Source organism: Hipposideros armiger, unplaced genomic scaffold, assembly GCF_001890085.2.
Source record: "Hipposideros armiger isolate ML-2016 unplaced genomic scaffold, ASM189008v1 scaffold_1085, whole genome shotgun sequence".
In the NCBI taxonomy this organism is placed as follows: Eukaryota; Metazoa; Chordata; class Mammalia; order Chiroptera; family Hipposideridae; genus Hipposideros; species Hipposideros armiger.
This window is the reverse complement of record NW_017732435.1, coordinates 72,910-94,119: the sequence shown is the minus strand read 5'-3', so window position 1 is coordinate 94,119 and position 21,210 is coordinate 72,910. Positions and strand designations below refer to the sequence as shown.

Sequence of the window (21,210 nt, the reverse complement as noted above, 5' to 3'; positions counted from 1 at the left end):
GGGTCCCTCCCCTCTTCCTGTCTTCATCTCCAGATGTGGGCACCAAAGGGTGAGCTTCCATGTACTGAGTACAGCGGCTCATGAAGACATGGGCACACAGCAAACAGCTGCCCAGTGCCTCTCTGCAGCGGGCCTGCACGTGGCTGTGCTGAGCCACGGGCCAGGCGAACAAGGATTCAGGGCCACCACCACGGCCAGCAGCCTGTGCCTGAAAGAGTGCTGCCAGGTCACCACCAACATAGGTCAGAGCCAGGTCTGTCCCTTGACGGGAGGGACACGTGTGCACGTGCACAGACAGATGACTAGAGGGCAGGCACCATAGAGCAGCTGACATCCTCACTTTCTGCTGAGTTTGTGGCAACAGCTCTAAGTCCCGCTTTGGTACCCAATACCCTCTTTTATTTCTTATTGGGAGAGAATGGCGTACTAGGAAAGAGGGCTTAGAAATACTTTCAATCATGAGACACACAGAGAAGCCACACAGAATAAAGATTAAATAATGGATTCAAAAGTGAGAAGTCTCAGCAATATTCCTAATACATAGGAGGTATCTGGGGACACAGCCAAGTTCACACAGACACAAGGCCACCGCAGGAGGCTCTTTAGACAGAGCTTTCCTCTGAAGCAGGCTGTGGCTACCAGGGCGGGGGTCTGGTGGCACTTTGCTGAGTAAGTATGTTGGGATCTTTTGGGGGCTCCTTTCATTTGGTGCTCTGACTATGTAAGGCGATGCTTTCTGCACCCCCAGCCGCTGACGAGGACCAAACGAGGACTTGAGCAGAGTCTGGCTGCGGCCTTTTGGAAAATCACCCATGGGACAGCAGACGCCTGGGCACTCAGAGGACATTCCATGGCTGGCCCTCGCTGCCCCCCCCCCACCCCTGTGCAGCTCACGGCTAATCTCCATTCATATGGCCTCCCAGACTAGTCACTGCCAGGTCAACTTGGGCTTCATTAGCCAAAAGGCATCCGCCTCGGTCTCGGACAAGAACACACACGAGTGAGTGTGATGCTGGGAGAGGCACACGATGCTGGTATTTGGGGTCAGAAGAGAGGTCTGGGTTCCTTTCCATACAGGCTGAGAAGGGAGGACATGCCCTATCAAGACATTAAATAAGTCGGGGATAAAACTCACAGCCCTCCTGATGAATGTGGGAGCCACTGTGCACTGCAGTCAGGCCGGCCTGGGTATGGGCCCTTTGCACCTAGTTAGTGGTATGTGAGCAAACTGTCGAATCCATCTCTGCAAACTGGGGACGATGATGGCCTATGCTCATCTCACAGGGGTCCTTGAGAAGAGAGCTGTTACACAGGCCACACAGAAGTGGGCCTTGTCTGTCCGCTTCTGTTGTTATGCCTTTTAAACCGTTACCCGCAGGACAGTGCCACTGGGCTGACAGCACCAAGTCGCCTTTCTCCCCCGCCATCAGCGTGTCATTGAGTTGTTCTCACACAGCCTCCAGGGCCTGTGGGCAAACGGCCTTGCCATTAAACAGACTAGACACAAGGAATGAGACTGGGGACTCCTCACGTCTGTCGCTCACTGACGATGGTGTTAGCCTACCTTCCTCCCTCGTAGATGCCCCAGCTTAGACTCCCCAACTGCTGGATGTGGTGGCTGGGGTCCCGAGGACATCTGTAAGGCAAGGTCCAGGCCCAGGTCCTGGCAGAGTCTCCTGATTAGTGCTACCTGTCACTTTGTCCTCCTTCCCTGACTCATCAGGCTGGAGTGTCCACTACAATCTCCACTAGAAACCCAGCGGAACTGCTATCCTTTTCAACCGTCATTCTGGAAAAAGGTGGCTACTGTTTTAAAAAACAGAGCACAAAAATGGCGTAATCACACTCAAATGACTTGGTAATGTGAAGTCACCCACTTCCGTCACACCAGCCCCCTCCACAGTGATTCGGAATGACACACAACCCAGATTAGAAGAAATGGGGACGAATCACCGGGTTGGAAGGCAGGCACCCAAGCACAACTGTGCTCAGAACTTGGCCATCGACACATATTCCCATTAGTCAAAACGTAACTGAAGTTCTTTAACTGCTCAGGGGCTCATGACACTAAGAACAGTTAAGACCAAATACCTGTGATCATATAACAAGAAATCAAGTTTTAAAAGAGTAGCCGTATTTTTATCCCTGACTTTTAACAAATTCACATGTGAACAAAGAATCAACATCTAAATAGACTTTTATTTTTTCTTTTACTTATTTGGACAGAAAAGAAAATTCATCAGCTTTCATTAGAGTCTCCCTAAGTGTTGGAAACACATTGAACTCAGAAATAGTGGACCTTGTAGAAAAGCATCACAAATTAAAAATATATTTCTCCATGTGGTAAAAGTGCTTTCAATCCAATTAAAGGACACAGCAAAGGTGTTGGGAACACAATTTAAAATCTGGCCTGCAGCCCGTGGCACTGAGTGAAAACCAAGGACGAGGACGAGGGCAGCCGTCAGGAGGCGAGGACAACGGGTGGCACGGGGTTCGCGAGCATGCTGCCAGCAACACTTAATTAACTGAGTGTGAACACGGAAGAAAGTCCCGAAGCCTGAGTAGAATAGTTTGCACTTGTAAAAAATAAGGGGGCTACATAAACTAGGGTGGAAGGGGATCGTGGAACTCCAGAAATTACTTGTTTCTTGTCTGTGTGACCAGCCAGACTAGTGGACCGCTCTGGCTAAGGGCTCCCGTGGAGACACGTGACCTTGGTTCAGATGGCTCCTGGTGTTTTGGGAGATAAGAGGAGCCCTTGATGCCAGCTGCTTGTCATGCGATCCTCTCCGCCCTGCTGTGAGCAGGCCCCGCCCACAGGAAATCAGACAACCAAGCCAGGGGCCCCTCCCATGTGGGGTCTGCAGTGCCAGCCACACCATCCAGAGGGTACGGCCAGCTCCCTTACTGCACACGAGGGGAAGACGCATAGCAAGTGGTCATCCATAGACACAATTTGCTGCTTGTTTCAGCAACACTACGTATTTCTCAAAACAAGTAATTCTGTCAATGATAACGTGTGTGACAAAGCATAAGGTCCTTGATGGAGTGCAACCACATTTGTTCTGGAAGCGAGCTGCCCTTTCTGGCCCTGGCACAGGCACAGGCACAGAACACGGAACCGTGATCATGCAAGGAGCCACAACTGGGGTGAGCAGGAGGGCCGGGGCAGAAGGGAAGGGACACGTTTTCCTTTAACAGAAGATCTTAAGCAACAGTAAGAAAATAACCTGAAGATATATTTAAAAATAAAAAATAGCATCATACTTCACTGCAACTCCTCTGGCAATCCCCCTTTCTTCCCTGCCTGCCAGCCAAACAGATGCTGTGGGCAGGAATGCCTCGTTCATTGGTCAGAACGGGCAACCACTTCCCCACTCAGCACTGCGCTTAATGGCACCCAATCATGTTGCTTCTTCCCTGGGACCTGTTCTAAGCTGCTTGCACGAGGCAAATTCTGGAAAACGCTCTGGTCTCCTACACAATCATAATGGTACAGAGCCAATCTTTACTGGCTTCTGGTCACCTGCAGACACGGCACGAAAGTGAACCATGCCACAAATGTCCTTACGTCTTCACAAAGCAGGCATTTCTAGCAGAACATGCTACGGCTCGTCCTATCCCTGGCACCTTCGGTGGCGGCAGCCTTGCCAGGTCCTGGTGCTGAGCTGAGCTCTCCTGCTCGCTCCACGGGGGCAGTGAGGACGGAGCACCCTGCTGACCCGAACAGGACTGACAGCAGCACTGGTGGCATGTAGTCTGGGTGTGGCACCCTGTCCTTGCAGAGTGTCACCACGAGGTGGGTGGTCCTTCCCACAGGGGGACGTGCTCTTCTTTGAATAGAAACCGGGACAGCAGCCCTCCTCGGACCAGGTCCATCTGGTCCCTGCAGAGGCCTCGAGTGTCCCTCCCAGGCTGCGGCCACAGCAGGGTCTCCGGGGCTCTGGCTGGGCAGGTCAGGATGGCGGCTTCTCCCTCCTCTCCCTCCCGGCACCTGCTCCTTACCTAAGCCTGGGCCCCGGCCTGGCATCAGTGGGTGGGGGAGGCGTCCTCCAGGCCCAGCAGCTCCCTCACCAGTCTCTCGCCAAACTGTGCCCGGCTGTACCTCCTCACATGGTAGGCGTCTGACATCTTGTACAGGATGTAGGCGTTGTTGACAGCAATGCTGACGGAGAACCAGAACACCTGTTGCCAGGTCTTGTTTGGTTTATGAGAAATGAAGTACCTGTGAGGACAGAGAGATGAGAAGGGCTGACCCAGCTAGCTCCTGGTGGCCTCATTGTGGTCAGCAGGGGCTGGGGGCAGGAACCAGGCTGGGGGTGCCGTGGGGGGCATGAACCAGGCTGGGGGTGCCATGGGGGGGCAGAAACCAGGTTGGGGGTGCCATGAGGGTGGCAGGAACCAGGCTAGGGGGTGCTGGTCAGCTCTTGCTGAGGCTTTGTCACAATGAACTTTCCTGAAGTAAAACAATTCCCATCACAGGATGGGGCGGGCGGAGGAGGAGACACTGAAGCCAGGAGCCAGGCCTTCTGTGGCCTTGTCCACGGCTGTGTTCTGTGCACCTCCCAAAGGTCACATTCGCCCTCAGCTGCAGCCTCTGCAAACGCTCCCTTCGCCCAGTATGCACGCCTTCTCGGCCCCCTCTGCCCAAGCCTGAGGACGGTGCTCTTCCTGGGCCAGCCCAATGGAGGACTCCAGAGATGGGTCCTCTGTCTACACATCTGTCTCCGCACCGAGTGCCAAGTGCGAAGTCAGGGCCTCAAGGCCACCAAGACACCCACAGAGTAGGCGCCTAGCAGGTGGCTCCTCAATGATACAGGTTTCTTTGTAATAACTGCTTGAAGCCCAGTGTGGTGCATAATACACAGTAGATATTCAGTAAAGGCTGGTCCAGTGCCCCCCTAAGGAGTGGCTCCCTTTCACACCTATGCTGGGTTTTCCAGGGAGGGTCAGGGCCTGGCTTTTCCCTCTCCATGTGGAAAAGCCCAGGGGAGGTGGACCGCCTTCCAAGAGGGCTGAGGAAACACCCAGTCACCTTTGGGGATGGTCGCACCCTGCTCTGGGTGAAAGGCCCAATCCTAGTATCTTAGTGGCATACTGAGGTCTGACAGCGACCATCTCTTAGTTCCTGTTATTGATAAGACGGCGCCCGGCAGGAGACGGCACAGTGGGTGTGTGTTTGCACATGCACTGTGCACACCCCTATACTGTGTGCACACTTAAGACGAGACTACACCCGGTGCAGGGGCTGTACCTGAAACAATCAAGTAACAAGTACTGGCAGGCAGAGGGCCCAGTGTAGCAACGCCACAGAGGGCTCCCTGTGGGTGTGGGAAGGAGGGCGGTCTGAGCTAGTGGGACACAGTGGGTGCAGGGTCCAGGCCCACTGTTGTGAAGGGGCAGCGAGGTGGAGAGGGGGCGGGGCTGCCTGGGAGGAGCCTGGGAGGTCAGGAGGACAGGAGGAGGCCTCTGGATTTATCTCACAAGGTCATCTTTCAGTTCTGAAACTTGGGAAACTACTGACCACCCACCAACGTCTCCCTTCTGTGATGCAGGAGCCTGGTGGACAGGACTCCGCTGGTCACTTACTTGCTGTACTTGTCGTCGTATCTGCAGATGTAGCTCAGGTGCGCAGCAAACGCCTCCACGGCCAAGGGGCAGGGGATCTCTACGCCTTTCCTCTTGATGATCACTCCTGAGGAGAAGACAGAGGGTCAGTCCCCCTACAGCACCCTGCCAACGCCGACCACACATGTGCCTGTCTCCACCCTGCCTGGGCGTCCTGATGCACAATAGAGAACAGGGTGGGGTGGGGGCGGGGAGAGCAGGCCAGGGAACACTGGGCCTGGCCTCCTGCCTGGGTTAAAGCAGGAGGTGTGATTTGAGGCTCAGAAGGACATGCCCCAGGGTCCACCCCCTCACCCCCCAAGTATTCTGGAGGTCCCTGTGGACTAAGGGATGGGAAGCCCCCTCTGCACAGAGCCCCTCCCGAAGCTCTGGTTACTCCTTGCTCGCAAGCTTCAATGCCTTTCCCTCCACTAAACAGAAAGGGATGAATCCCAGGGGCTCCGCCCAAGCCCAGTTCCAGGCAGGATTTCAGAGTCCCACTGACAGGGCGTGAGAAGCAAGAGGGCATCAGAGAGCCCTCTGCACCCCTCCACTCCCTCCACCCAGCCCTGCAGGCCACTTTCTTCTAGGCTGCTGCATGTGTGGAAGTGCGCTTGGGATTTTCAGACCGTTTCCTCAGCCCAGCCATTCCCGACAGCATGTGTGAGAACAGAGTGTGTGTGTGTGTAAGGGATCAGTTTAAAGAATTGTGAAATTTTGGCACTACTGAAATGGACAGAGTTGAAGTAAAAATGGCATGTCCCCTGTAGCACAGGGGCTTTATCTGGGGCGCCCCCTCCCCTCTCACTGAGGGGCACGAGGAAGACCAGAGCTGCGTGATCCATCTGTCTAGACCAGGGGTCGGCAAACTTTTGAGACAGAAGAGCCATCAGGGGTCGGCAAACTGCGGCTCCGGCTCTTTGGGTGTGTACATGTGGCTCTGAAGTAAAATTGAAAATGAAAATAAAACTATCATAGTTTCACTTATAAAAATTTCAAAGGATATTATTCACATAATGGTGACTATGTAAAAACATATTTATGGCTCTCGAATAATTTTTAAACTGTTGTGAGGGACAGGATTGGCTCTTCCAGGGGTCGGCAAACTTTTGAGACAGAACGTACCCAAAGAGCCGCATGTGGCTCGTGAGCCACAGTTTGCCAGGCTGTGATCTTTCTTTTTCTTTTGGTTTCTCCCCTGCACCCCCCCCACACCAAATATTGGTTTTTCACACTACAGAAATGCTACACACTATCATCTGGATGAGAGTTTGTGAGGAAGTGAGATGCCGGTGCCCCTACAGATGTGGTCGCACAGGCTGGGGGAGGGGGACAGGCAATGCGTTCCCTGAAGCCCTCTGAGGGTCCGAGGGGCCCAGGCCAGAGGGTTTTGGACTGGACTTGCTTACAGATCCCCTCTCTGTTCAGAGATGTTCTATCGTCAGGTGAGCCAGTCTCCAAGGGTGGGCACGTCCTGCAGCCTCCATGAAGGACTGTCTCACTCCAATACCCTTCCTGAGCGCACCTGTTCTGGGTCCCTTATTTCAGCCACCCCACTTCAAGATCTGGAGGGAAAACATCCCAGTTTCATTCTCGACGCTCCGGTCTTGGCAGGTTTCCCATCTCCAGCTCTGTTTTAGTGTGGCTGACTGACAATTACAGCTGCCTCTGGGTCTAAAGTATCCCCTTTAGGGCCCCGTGGAGTCCCTGTGGGTGTGAGCAGGTCAGACCTTCTCTATAAAGAAACAAAACCCCCTCTGTTCTTTTCCTAGAAGTAGAGGACAGCTGGCTGTGAGTCACCAGGGCTCCCCGGCGAGCCAGGCTCCCTCTTGAAGGACAGATCTCAGACCTTAGTGTTGGCCGAGCCCCTGGAGCCCCCACCCTCTGCAGCTTTGGCCTCTCGGCTTCAGCACAGCCAAGGGTGTCACCCGCCACTGGAGCCTGGCTTTAACTCTTTGCTTCCCTCCCATCCTTCCTCACCTTTGAACTTAACACCAGGATTTCAGCTTGAAATCTCAGTAGAGGGGCTTCAAAACCCAGGTCTGTATTCATCTTCTTGAGCGGTTCCCCCAGGTCATAAACCACAGTCCCCTCCTTCCTGGTGATAATCTGCATTTTGAGATACTAGTCCACCTGGAAAGGGTAAGTTTGCTGTCCTATGATCACCTTTTCTAAGGACTGAAACGCTTTAAACATGGGAAACGTTGACAAGAGGTTATCTGACATTCCTGGTCTGTGCTGTTGTCATGGTCTGTGCTTTATGATAAGCGTGAAGCCCACAGGCTCCCTGGGACCTGCCCATTCCCAGCTGTGTGTGCACCTCTGGGCACACTCTACCCGAGTGGCTGCCTCTGTGTCCTGTGCATAGCTGCATGGCACAGCAACACTCCAGCAGCTCTGTCCGCCATCTCCCTCGGCTTTTTGTGGCTTGGCTGACATTCCTCCCACCATTTTCTGAGTCTGAATGAATGCATCAAGACCTGACTCAGCATCCTCTGCAGACATTGTGGATTGGCATCTGTCTCATGGAGTCTGAGCCCTGAGTGGGCACAGGCTGGTAGGGAGATGACAGACTCAAGGTGGATTTCAGAAGAAAAGCAAAAACATCTGGCTCTCGGTGGGGATGTCCCTTGATCTATTACTTCAGGTAATTTTTTAAAAGCCTGTGCATGTGCTTACCCTCTGAAAGGAGGTTCATTTTTCCTTAGAATCTGGAGTAAAGAATAACAAACCAATTCCAAAAATGTTCATAACTAGTTAGGTATCTTCTAAAATTGGACATTCTACTCAACTTTTAGAAGAGTGTATGCGATCCCAGCAGAGGAGAGTATCAAGCTGGGAGGCAGTCTTCAGAATACAAGAGACTTTATCATCTGGATGACAGGTAAAATAAGTAGGGAAGGGCCGGCCGAGTGGCTCAGTTGGTTAAGAGCTCGCTCAAGAGTTTGAGCTCTGAGCAACAGCGGTTCGAGTCCAGCTCGAGCTGAGCAGCCGCTGAGCTGCCAACAGGTAGCAGGATGGCTCAACTTAAAAAAAAAAATAAAAATAAAAAATAAAATAAAATAAGTAGGGAAAGGTAAATGTATGGCATAAACGGTTGAGGCACTGAGGAGAGCTATTTGGTCACCCAACACTTGCCACATAACCAAATCCTTTGGTGAAGGTCCAGCTGATGCCACCCACCAAAAAGAATTCAAAGTGGGTTACCGTAAAGGCATCTCCTATAAAACAAGCAGACAGTGTCTACTTGGACCCGTTACATAGACACACACTAGTCCCTGCCTTGGGACAGAGCAGGGACTTTGAAAGCATGACAGCAAAGAGCGTGACCAACAGAGGGAGGTGCCTATGCAAAATGAAAGACGTTTTTATGTGAAAAACGCTAACCATAAACAAAAGCAAAAGGAAGACAAATGCAGAAAAGCAGTTGCTATGGGCATAAAATTTGCTTTCAGGTCAATAAGACAAATACCTCAAAACAAAATCTAAACGGATGTGAAGAAATCATTCAAAATTAGTCAATAAACATGTGAAGAGATGTTCCACCTCACCATAGTCATGGCAATTTATATTTAAAATTTTGTAGCATTTTCACCCACCAGGTTGACAAATTCAGAAAAAAAAAAAACCCCAACAGTGTGGGTAAAGCAGGCGGATGCCGGACCCCTACAGCCCACTGCAGTGGCAGCTCCGTGCGGCCTTTCGGTGACACATCATCAGCCTTCACCACATTCACACCCTTTGGCCCAGCATTGCACTTGTGGATTTACTTAAGGAAATGACCAAAGATGTACCCAACATTTAAATACGAAGATATTCACTATATCACTATGCATGCTGTGAAAAAATTAATAACCAAGGGGGAGAGATATAGAAATGCGAACATCTGAAAGGATGGGAAACCAGGTGGTTTTAGACATCTTGTTTTTGAAGTACCCTTCACCAAGAACAAGACTCTGAGCTGTGACTGGGAAGGGGTTTCCAGTGGGAGAGGCAGCTGGCCCAGCCCCAACCCCACTGCATGTCTCCCTGTCTCCCTTTCTCCGTCCATCCCTTGTGGGGGACCAGGCTCTGAGCTTACCTTCATGGCTCTCCCCACACTGCACCAGGGTGGCCTGCCCACCCTCCACCTGGGGAGTGCTTTCCAGGGCACGGAGGTGGGGGTCAGTCTGCGGTGATGCTGAGGGTGCACTCTAGAATTGGGACTTTATGATTCATAAATAGATCCTTTAGAAATGGACACTATAACTGAATTAAACACAAATGCCAACTTGCAGCCCATTTAAAATCAACTCTACCGACTTTCTCTCCTTCCCCCATCAGTGTCCTCCTCACTCGTTCCCTTGGTTTAAGGGTCCCAACCCTTGAGATTGGGGTTTTAAAATTTGTCATCTGAAGTCCTATTGCATGCTTCTTTCTAGCCTCCAGATGCATTCTTCTCTGGATTACCCCATCTCACCCAGCTCAGACAAGTGCAATGTCCAGCTTTGGGACAGCTTTTCAGAGGCTATCACCTCAAATAACTTGGTGGGAACAGCTCCTCACCCCACTCTCACACACGACCCCTGTAAATGCCCATGGCCCACACCAAGGCCCCAACTACTGGAGCAGAAGCCCTAGTCAGACTCTCGCCTTTGGCTTGTGAGGTCAATTCCAAACATTCTCTAAGTGCCCTTGACAGCACTTTTGAGTGGTGGCTTCCACACCCTCGAAACCTGCGTGGGATAAAGACACCCATGAGCCTGAGTCCCCTCATTGTACTCTCCCCTGAAACGAAATGTTACTTCGGTGTGTGTATGTGGGGTTAAGGGATGGGAATAAATGAACAACAGACATTAAACACATGCACGCACACACACACACACACAGACACACATGCGCGCACACACACACATACACACATGCGCGCGCACACACACACACACATGCGCACGCACACACACACACGCGCACACACACATACACACACATGCACACACACACATGCGCGCGCACACACATGCACACATACACACACACATGCGCGCGTGCGCACACACGCACACATACACACACGCACACACACACACACGCACGCACGCACGCACGCACACACCCCTGAGCTCTTTGACAGTGTTCCTTCAAAAGTGAAGAGGAAATATGCCTTAATAAAAGGAACACAAGAGACTTTTTAAATATAGTATAAAACTGTAAATATTTTTGTAAAGTGTCCCTTTGTCACTTCAATTTCCTTTTCCGCAGTTAAATAATGCTGTGGTTAGATATAGACTCCTTGCTAAATAAATCCCTTTGTTATCACTGGACTTTAAACCCTAAGGCAAATGAATGAGGAAATGAATGAAACACCCAGAAAACCCAGAGCGAGACTCACCTCAGGTGACACTGAAAAGAACAGTTGCTTTTTTCCCTCCCATCAGAATAAATTTTTATAGAATCCTAGATGATAAAGTGGTCATGTAAAGGCCATTCAAATATAGCCAATTATGGACCCCACATACAACCTGGGGGACCTACAAGAGGTGCCTACGTCACCTGCACACCCCACTATTGTTTCTGTTGATGGCTGACAAGTGGTGGGAAGCTGCAGCCTGTGGCCCAGGACGCGCCTGCTGCGGGTCAGACCCAGCAGCATATACCACCTGGCCCAGCCGCTGAGCAGTGACGGTGAGGCAGACACTAGGGCTGCACGGCCAGCTGAGGACCTCAAACTCAGGCCCCCATGTACCCTGCTTCAGCTCACCCAAGTCCCTCTGCCGCCGCCCTGTGGCTGGTGGTGCCCCCACCCCGTGGCCGGTGGTGCCCCCACCTTGCTGCACGGGCGAGTAGGCATTGGTCAAGAAGCGGAAGTGGCCTTTGTTGTACCAGCAGATCAGAGACATGTTCCCCTTGGTCCGGATCCGGTGCTGGCCCCGGGCTGGCGGCATGGCTGGGTTGGTCAGCATGGACAGCGGCAGACCCGTGCAGTCACTCTTCCTGGGGCTGAGCAGGCCGCAGCAGAAAATCCCTGGCAGGGAAAGGGACACAAAAGTACACACACATCACAGATGCCACGGCTCCCCTGGCCCATGATGCTGCAGGTCCTGGGGCCAGCACTGGGGAGACAGGCCTGCTAGAGGCCCCTTCAGAGGAGGCTGCTGGAGTCTGGGGACAAGTGTGCTTAAGATTATTTATGACACATGCAGCTATGACATAAGCAGGGAAGTAATTAAGCGCTAACTGAACAGGAGGGCCTGTCAAGTCATCTGCTTCTAGAAACTTCTGTACTGCCATGATCACAGCCACATTACAGGTGAGGGGCTGCAGCTACAAGAGGCCCCCAGGCTCCCAGCACAGGTCTGTCCGACATCCGAACCCAAGCACATTTAAGTCACCCAACACTCTCACCAAGCCCTGACCAGCACTGGCCCAGCCCTGTCCTGTCTGCACAGCACCTAGAGCAGCCGTTGGAGACCAGCCTCCACCTGCCGGAGCTGATTTCAACGCAGCAGAGGAAAGAGTCACCAAACAGGGTGCACTAAGCCATGTCCTGCCTGCAAGCGTAAAGCACAGCATGTGGGTGAGCAGCTTCCTGGGGACGAGGGATTGGACTCAGCCCCGGAAGGTTCTGAAGGGCAGGATGGTGAGCAGAGGCCAGCAGAACAGGAAGACTCTAAGTTCCTCCCTGGGCTTGGGAGGCCACAGGCAGCTCCACCCTGCAGACCACTCCTCAGTCTGGACGCTAGAGGTGACAGGAAGCGGCACTTCTGAGTGAAGACCTGGGACAGTCTCTTTCTTGATTCTCATCTCAGCTCACTGAAGGCTGACACCCGAATGGGCAGTCACTTGAAACACCCTATATCCCATACGTGTCACCACGTCACTGCATCCCTATCCCACGTGGAGGAGGAATCCCTTTCTCCCTGAGCATCCGTCCGGTCCCACTGTCCTGTGGAGCCGCCGTGGGGAGCGTAAGATCCCTGGCCACACACAGAATCCCCCGGGGAAGCCAGCGCAGACCAACATGGTCCGAGTCCCTGTGGGAGCCGCTACTGTCGGGGCCCACGCAGAACCACTGCCCTTGGTGTGGTCATCGCATGGGAGGCCCGTGAGGCCCAGTGTGAAGGGCTCACAGCTTGAGATGCTTCTAAAAATAGGCAATGAAATCTTCGTTTGCTCTTGGAAAAACTCAAATTCCATGTCTAATGATTTCCTTCCCGCGAGAAGATTCTCCTCCGTCCTCCCCCTAATTCCTGCGCTGGGGAGCATGCCCTTCCTCCCAGTCACAGGCCAGCTCTAGGGGAAGCAGCACCAGTGACCCGTGACAGTCCCTTGGCATCCTCACTCCGTGCCACGCCGGCCCCACCTGACACACGTGCTGCAAGCTGGCCCTGACCACACCACCTGACTCTCGGACCAGGTGAGGCAGGGGGCGGGCCCTGTCAGGCACAGGAACGCTGTCAGGGCGGTTCGTTCTGGGGCCCCAGAGGTTCATCGCCATGCGCGTGGCACCCACAGTCAGACTCGCACAAACGGGCGGTGGGGATGGCAGCCTGGCTCTCACCACTCGCTCTGACACGGGGGCTGTCCTTCCAGTGCGGTGGTTAACGTGCATTAGGGCCAATTTTCTCCAAGTTGACTTCCATGGCCCCTCTTCACGCAGTCTGACCTCCTCACATGGGGTGCTCCCAACAATTACATACCAAGCCCTGTTGGGCATCAGACTTCGCAGACCTGGGGAACCCAGGGGGCAGGAGCACAGTCCAGCGGCCGCTCTCACGGCAGCGGCCAGGCCCGCAGGTCAGAGCTGTCAGCTCCCCAATATTTGGGAAGGTTTCCTTTCAAGGCCAGATGTCTGACCTGTAATAGGTCTGCAGTGGTTCCTGCAGCCAAGTGGGGCCTTGTGCTTCCCCTGAGTAGACTGGACAGGAATCCCCACACGTAGGGCAAGACCTTTCCAAGGCCTGTTGTGCTACTGCCCGTATTCATCCACGTGGTTCACAGTTCTCCAGCTGGACGGGGCCCCATTACAATGGGGCTGAGTTCCGACTTCCTGGAGCTTTGAGAGGAGCTATGCCGGGTGCTAGAGACTGAATGTGTGTCCTCTACGTTCCTCTGTTGAAAACCTAACGTCTAAGGTAGTGTCAGGACACCAGGCAGTGGGGCCCTTGAGAGGTGCTGAGGTCATGAGGGTGGCGTCCTTGTGATGGCATTGGAGCCCTTATAAAAGAGACCCCACAGAGCTCCCTTCCTCCGCCACGTGAGGACAGGGAGAAGGCACAGTCAGTGACTCAGGAGGAGGCCCACACAACCACGCTGGCACTCCGAGCTCGGGCCTCCAGCCTCCAGAACCGTGAGGAATGCCTTTCTGTTGTTTATAACCTGCCCTCTCTGTGGTATTTTGTTACAGCATCCCAAACGGACTGAGACACTAGGGCCCCTTCAGTTGCCATGGCCTTAGAACAAAGGACACTAAGAAATGCACCCTAATGACTGGGCAGAGCTTGCTGGTGATGTGCCCCCCAGACTGTGCGCCTGTGACTGCAGTGCCCACGAGGTCCAGGTGGGCCGGGGCAGGCGGGACCTGTGCTCTCAGGGAAGGCCTGCAGCCCCCAGACCTCTCCTGCCGCGTCTCCCCAGGAGGAGGACGCCATGCTCAGACCGGCTCGCCACTTGACCCACCTTGCTTTTCGAACTCTTCAAACAGGGTCAGGCTGGTGATGCTGGGCCCCGTGAACATGATGTAGTTCTTGCCGGCCGCGTTCCGGCACAGGCTCCTGGCCACCGCGCTGTGCAGCTGGGGTTTGTTCTTCAGCGCGTCCAGTGCGTCGGGGCCGCCGCCTTCCTTCAGGTGGACGTAAATCTTTAACAGAAACACACAGGGGTCAGTGAGTGTCAGGCCGGCTCAGAGCTCCGGGAAGCACAGGCTCCTGTCACTGGGCTGGACCGTGTGGGAAGCCACCCCCTCTCTGAGTCCCTGGCTCCACAGCCCCTGCCACCCCTACCATCTCCTCAGCCCACAGAGGCTCCAGGTCACTCCCAAGGTCACCCCGCGGCCTGAGCAGCTGGTGGCTTGGCACAAGCCTCTTCAGTTTGGAATCGTCAAGGTGGAGAAGGAGAAGGACAAACAGTTAGAAACAGTGAATCTAGTCACTGAGGTCAGTGCAAACACGCCCCAGTTCTGAAGCACAGAAGTGACTTGAGTTTAGGATAAATAAAAGTAAAGGCTGTGTCACCTGGGTGGATAAAGTGATGGTGCTATTTCCATTTGAATACAGCTTTTTAATTCACAAAGTATGTCCGTATTATTGTTTCCTGTGTTTTTCACAGTAACTACCACGCAGGCAGATGAGGCAGTAGTCACCCCACATTGTAGAGGAGAGGTGGGACCCGGATTAAAGCGTAGCAGAGGCCCCAGGACCAGCAAAGAGGATGTGCTGGACTGAGCAGACAGTTTTTAACCTCTGTCCCACGAATGTGCAAGAAATGGGAGTGGATTCAAGAAGTGCGTGGCCCTTGCTAGGGCCGACTGAGCCATGAAGAATCATCGTACGGGCATTAACTGCTGTTCTCTTAGGGACAACACTTCTTCCCATGGAATGTTCTGGGTGCCTTTGCTGGCAGCAGTGCACAGGCTAATAGTGCTCCCTGTGTCTGTCTCAGTGCCACACCTGACGCTTGGGGCAATGAGCCCAACTGGGACTGTCCTTTGAGGCACAGAGCTGCTGAGGGCAGAGCTGTCCATGCAAATGCCAGTGGTGCACTACTGAGGAAACCTGAGCTGGTCACAGGGAGGGCTCGGCCCATCCACAATGCCTGTCCTTGGTCAGATGACCTCAGACAATCACTCACGAAACATTGTCTGATGGTCCTGGGGCAAGTGGATGCAGGTCTAATCCTCAAAGCTGCTCACCTTCTGAGGGCAAATCCTGTCCCAAATGCATAGCCTAGGTGTCCTCGGGGAGCCGGGCAGGCAGCGGCATCATAACACAGAACATTCTTGTGGGGGACGTGGCAGGGCTCACATTTCATTTCGGGATCTCTCTACCTTTACCACCTCAATTCCAGAAGGAATCTCTCTGATAGAGGTAGAGGCGCCAGTCGTCTCTGACACGTGCCACATGTGATGCTGGCTGAGCGAGGAACGCATTTCTTAGAGGTCGTCTTCTCTCCTTCAGCCAAGCCCCACTCCTGTGGTCTCTGTACCCGAGGCCAGCTCTGACCCACAGCCTCCTCTCCCAGATGTCCTCCCTGAACTCTCGTCATACCCACGCTGGGCACGGTGTGTTCTGAAATCCACTTGAGGGGCAGTTAGTTTTGTCCTATGCGTCACTCGAAAGGAAATCCTCCATCCAAGCCCAGGATTGTCACCAGGGGATGGGAGGTGTGCTGTCCAAACCTCTCAGGCCCACCCCCACGTGGCTGGGGGCAGTCACTGGCACATGCAGCCTGAGTGAGGCAACGTTTCACAGGGTTAAAGGTAAAGTGCTGTGACCAAGTTCAAAAACTTAGCTGCGTCTAGTATAGGATGCAAAAATGTGACTTAGCAAGAATATTTTCAGGAAAAAAACAAAAACAAAACCCCTGAAGATGGATGACTATCATACTGGATACCACAGATGCCAGGAGCAATGGGACATTGGCCTGTGTCAACAGCAAGAGTGGTGACCAACTTATTCTCCGCTGGTCAATTCATGACAAGGCGTACAGAGAAGGGTAGTGGGTTGGTGTACAGTCTGCTGGGGCGGCCATTACAAAGGACCGCAGATAGGGCGATTTCAACAACAGAAAATCCTCTCAGTCCTGGAAGCTGGAAGTCCAAGGTCAAGGTGTTGGCAGGGCTGGTTCCTTCTGAGCCTCTCTCCTTGGCGTGTAGAAGGCCATCTTCTCCCCACGTCTTCACATGGTCTTCCCTCTGCATGTCTGTGTCCTGATCTCCTCTTGTTATAAGGACACCGGTCCTACTGGTCAGGGCCCACCCTCGTGACTTCATTTTACGTTATCACCTCTTTAAGGGCCCCATCTCCAAATACAGTTACTTTATGAGGTATTGGGGTTAGGACTTCAACACACGAATATGGGGGCCCAATCAGCCCATAACAGATAGGGTGGCACTAAACCTGGGGAGGGGAGCATGGAAGAATCAACAGCGGTTGTCGGGGAGCTGGGCTGCAGTGACGATAAACGTCTTTCTAAGGCAGAACCAGGACGAGAGTGCGCAAGAGGTAAGAGAACAGACCTGCCCGGCACCAGAGCCTTCCTGACACTCGGAGCTGCCCAAACACTGAACGGGTGGCCTCATGAGGCTGCAGGGCAATCCAGGTGGCCACATGGAAGGTCTGAACACCAACTGTGGGCTGGGCTGGACAGCTGTTGAGGTCCCTCCTGACTCTGAGATTTTGAGATTTCGTTCGCAACCCTTAGTGTTTAACTGGGTCTGAGTTTCAGATGCGGGGGGAGTGTGTCAGCGCCACAGGACAGTACAGACCACACACACATCACCTTCAGATGTGCCAACAAAGGTGCACACAGGACAATGCCTCCTTCAGATGAACTTGCAGCCCTGGTTCACGAGAGGACGAAAGCCTGGAGGCAGTCTGAGCGTGCCACCTGGGAGTGACCTGCCTCAGCAGAATAACTGCCCTGTTTCCACACCAACACAAAGGGTCCCCGGGGCTGCACTCAGTGGACACCGACCCTTTCCTGGTCTAATGGCAACCGAGAGCAAATCACACCTTCCTGATGGTTTCTTGCCACCAGGTGGTCCTCTGGGCAGCCAGGGCCTCTAAGCTCATCTCAGCAGTGAAGTTCATACTTTGTAAGGCGGGTCACCCAGGTCCCTGGGTCACTGGGGCCCCAAAGCATGGCGCACCTTCAAAATGATTTCCAGGCTAGATTCAGCTGCGCAGACCAGCGTCCCCTCCCTCCCTCTCCGCTCCTGTTGGAAGCTTGGTGATCCTCGGGGTAGCGGTGAGGGGGCACACAGGGCTGCGTGGAAATGCTATGTCCCTGTTGGGGTGACATTCACAACAGAACTGGGGTGCCCAACCGGGGAACGGCGAGCCGTGCACACAGCTGTGACTACATGGCCGCTTCCCTTGCTCATTGCGAGACACATGTCAAGGTACAGAAGCAGGTATCTGACGGCAAGGGAAGGGCTCTGTGACTCAGATCGCCCCCGCCAGGGCATGACGGGCCAAGGCGGCTCCACGTCACCAGCGACTGCAACCCTTCCCTGTCACCAGAGCTGGAGGACATCTCTGAGGTCGTGTCCAAAGAGCCTCCCCACTCTCCGGGCCACAGGCAAGGCAATGAGTGCCACTCCTCTCGGAACAGGCTGGAGTCAGGGCTGTGCTGTGACTTCCGTGGGCCCCCTACTTCCTCCAGCCTCCTCCACCATAAAAAACGTTCACTTATATTTTACCACTGTATCACCATTACTTATTAAAGCGCTTTCTTCAACGGAAAAGTCTGTCTCTTTCCTTCTGATTTTGAAAGAAATGAGGACATGCCCAGAACCCCTAAAAGTGATGGCCCTCGTCACGGCCCCTGCTCTGCCTGGTGGACAGTGGGCCCCAGCAGTTAGGGCAGTGAGGGCCGCAGTATGGCTCGGAGGGAGGAGCAGGAAGAGGCAGTGAGGCGTAGTCTAGGCGGGGGTGGTGGGGGCCAGATGCACGAGCCCAGGGTGACGGTGTTAGGATGACGCCTGAGACCTCCAAGCAGAAGCCTCAGGCACAAGGAAGCACACACTACACAAGGTGAGGGACGGGGCTGTAGAGAGACGAGCTGTCCATGTGCAGGGGTCAAATCCCGGCATCAGCTGAGCCAGACTCCTGCATCACCAGGGTTTGGGGGTGGGCCACAGAGGAGGGCTCACAGAGAACCGTGGGGTGGAAGGATGGGCTGGGGGGGGGGAGCAAAGGGTGAGGGGAAGAGGTAAATGTGTCAAGGGGGAAGGAACAAGCAAGGCCCGGCAACCTGGCAGAAAAATAGTGACTGGATTTGGCTGTCCGGGGGATGCTGGCAATTTTGTCAAGCTCATGTAAATAGAGGCAGAGCTGGAGCAGAAATCTGTTTCTAATGACAACACTATTTGAGATCCAGTGTCAAATTATTTCTGCACTGACACACAACTGTCCTTGCCTTACACAACTTGGGGCACTCTGTCTATGGCTGGTGTTTCTGTACAGATATCCACACTCAAATAAACTCTGCGTATTTGTTGCTTTTTTGCTGCACAAGAAATTACCACAAACACAGAGGCTTAAATGATACCATTGATCAGTGACGGCATGGGCGGTTTTTCTGCTCAGGGTAGCCCCAGGCTGAAACCACCCACTCACCATCCTCCTCCAGGCTCAGTCAGGTTATTCCCTGTGGCTGCAGGACTGAGGTCCCCAATACCCACTGGGACGGGGACTGCTCAGCTCCTATAGGCCATCTGCACTCTTTGCCACACGGCCCTTCATCATCGCAGCCAGCAGTGCAGAACCCCCTCGAGCTGACCGCCTCCCTTCAAACCCCTTTGCCAGGAAGAGCCCAGGTCCTTATCAAGGCTTTCCTGATTAGGCCAAGCCCACCCAAGATAATTTTCATTTTAAGATCAACAGATTTGGGACTATAATTATGCCTGCAAAACCAAGGCCCCTTCGCAGCTAACACCTAGCTCAGAGTCTGAGTGGATAATGGGAGAAGGTGTGCACACACCGGAGCAGGAATCTCATGTGCACCTCAGAATTCTGCCCACCACCCACATCACTCATAGGGCTTGGAAGAACTTACGCACTGTAGCGGATAAACGGGGTGCTCCCCCTTTTAGGAAGAGTGATGATTATGTCTACTTCGTTCCCTGGGACATACTGATTTCCGCGTACAAAGTTTGTCGACCAACAGCGACAACACCTTCCCTACCCAAACACCCAGCATTGAAGAGGGTAGAGGGTTTGGGGGCTCTCGTCACTGCTGGGGACACTAATTGGGTACAATCCTTCTGTAGGGAGACTGTGCCATACGAAAGAAAATGCAGAGTGCGTTTGGAATTCGTAGCACTTGGGAGAGCCCCGATCCCAGCTCATGGCTGTTAACACACGCTGTTAACACATGCTATTAACAGTGTTAACTCACGCTGTTAACACACACTGTTAACACACACTGTTAACATACACTGTGTTAACTCACACTGTTAACACACACTGTTAATACACTGTTAACACATGCTGTTAACACACGTTAACACATACTGCTAACACACTGTTAACACACACAGTTAACACACACTGTTACACACTGTTAACACACTGTGTTAACACACACAGTTAACACACACTGTTTAACACATGCTGTTAACACCTTATGTTAACACATGCAGTTAACACACACAGTTAACACACACTGTTAACATATACAGTTAACACACACTGTTAACACACTGTTAACACATGCTGTTAACACACACTGTTAACACACACAGTTAACAGTGTTAACACACACTGTTAACACACTCTGTTAACACACGCAGTTAACACACGCTATTAACACACTGTGTTAACATACACAGTTAACACACGCTGTTAACACACACTGTTACTACACTGTGTTAATTCACTGTTAACACACTGTTAATACACAGTTAATATACACTGTTAATACACACTGTTAACACACACCGTGTGAAGCACACACTTAGAGATGGCGGCAACTGTCTGTGTGTGGCCAGCCTCTTGCTCTCCTGAGAATAACACATTTCCGCCAAAGCCAGGCACATGCCATCTTGTTCCAGGACCATCTGGAATCACTTGGCTGTCTGTCCCCACAGGCCCGTGTGGACACTGGCACTTTCCCATATGCCAGCCAGTCTCTTCAAGACGACTAGGCCTTCAGCTGCTCCATCACAGAGAGGAGACGTGTGGATGCAAGGGTCTTTCTGCCCCCATGGGGGTGCTGGAAGAAGGCTGAGGCCAACAGTAGCAGTGAGGAGAATCCAAGGAAGGGCCCCAATTTGTGGCACTCAGTGCTATACAATAATGAGTGTATTTTAAAAGTGAATAAAACTAGGATCTACATTTAAATCAGTAATATAAGAAAATAGTAACCTCAAACGCGCCATCCAAGGGGCAGGATTTGGAAAGAACTGTTAAGAGGGCAGTGAAAGCTTGGCCCAGAAAAAGCCAGGCCTGACAGTTGCTGCCAGGCCTGTGGCCACCCTGTCCAGCACCCCAGGGATCTGCGTTTGCTTTGCCTCCTGAGTAACTTCAGCTGGTCTAAGATGTCAACTTGTACCCCTTAGCTGAATAAATCTGTAAACCTATAAAAAAATCATAGCCTCCAATGGAATCTTACCCCACTTACACGCCATTGCTACAACTACTAAAGATACGCAAACAGCTGTGTGCGGATTTGAAAGCCTGCTGATGAGCAGTCTGAGAAGGGTAACACCAGTGCACGTCCGCACATAATCAGACACTGCCGGTGTGTTCTGTGAACTCCCAGAAGCAACGCTGAAACCCTTCACTTAAATGTCAGATGGCTAGTTGGCTTTTCCAAAAGTCTCTCCCTATGCACATCTGAAGAGCATCAACACACTAAGCAGTCCCACCAGAGTGTCACCTCCCATCACTGGGGACATGG

The 21,210-nt window shown here is 52.9% G+C and overlaps 1 protein-coding gene across 1 annotated transcript in view; it reads right to left on the bottom strand.

Annotated features, from left to right (window-relative positions):
* Positions 1 to 2,179: 2,179 nt before the first annotated feature.
* Positions 2,180 to 21,210, bottom strand: part of PGBD5 (piggyBac transposable element derived 5) — a 33,906-nt gene continuing 14,875 nt past the window's right edge. The window contains exons 3-6 of the mRNA XM_019632151.1: positions 14,266 to 14,446; positions 11,414 to 11,611; positions 5,590 to 5,695; positions 2,180 to 4,225 (exon numbers count right to left, since the gene is read on the bottom strand). Of these exons, the coding sequence (XP_019487696.1) occupies positions 4,030 to 4,225; positions 5,590 to 5,695; positions 11,414 to 11,611; positions 14,266 to 14,446 (681 nt within the window). The 3' untranslated portion in view covers positions 2,180 to 4,029. The remainder of the gene's footprint in view (positions 4,226 to 5,589; positions 5,696 to 11,413; positions 11,612 to 14,265; positions 14,447 to 21,210) is intronic.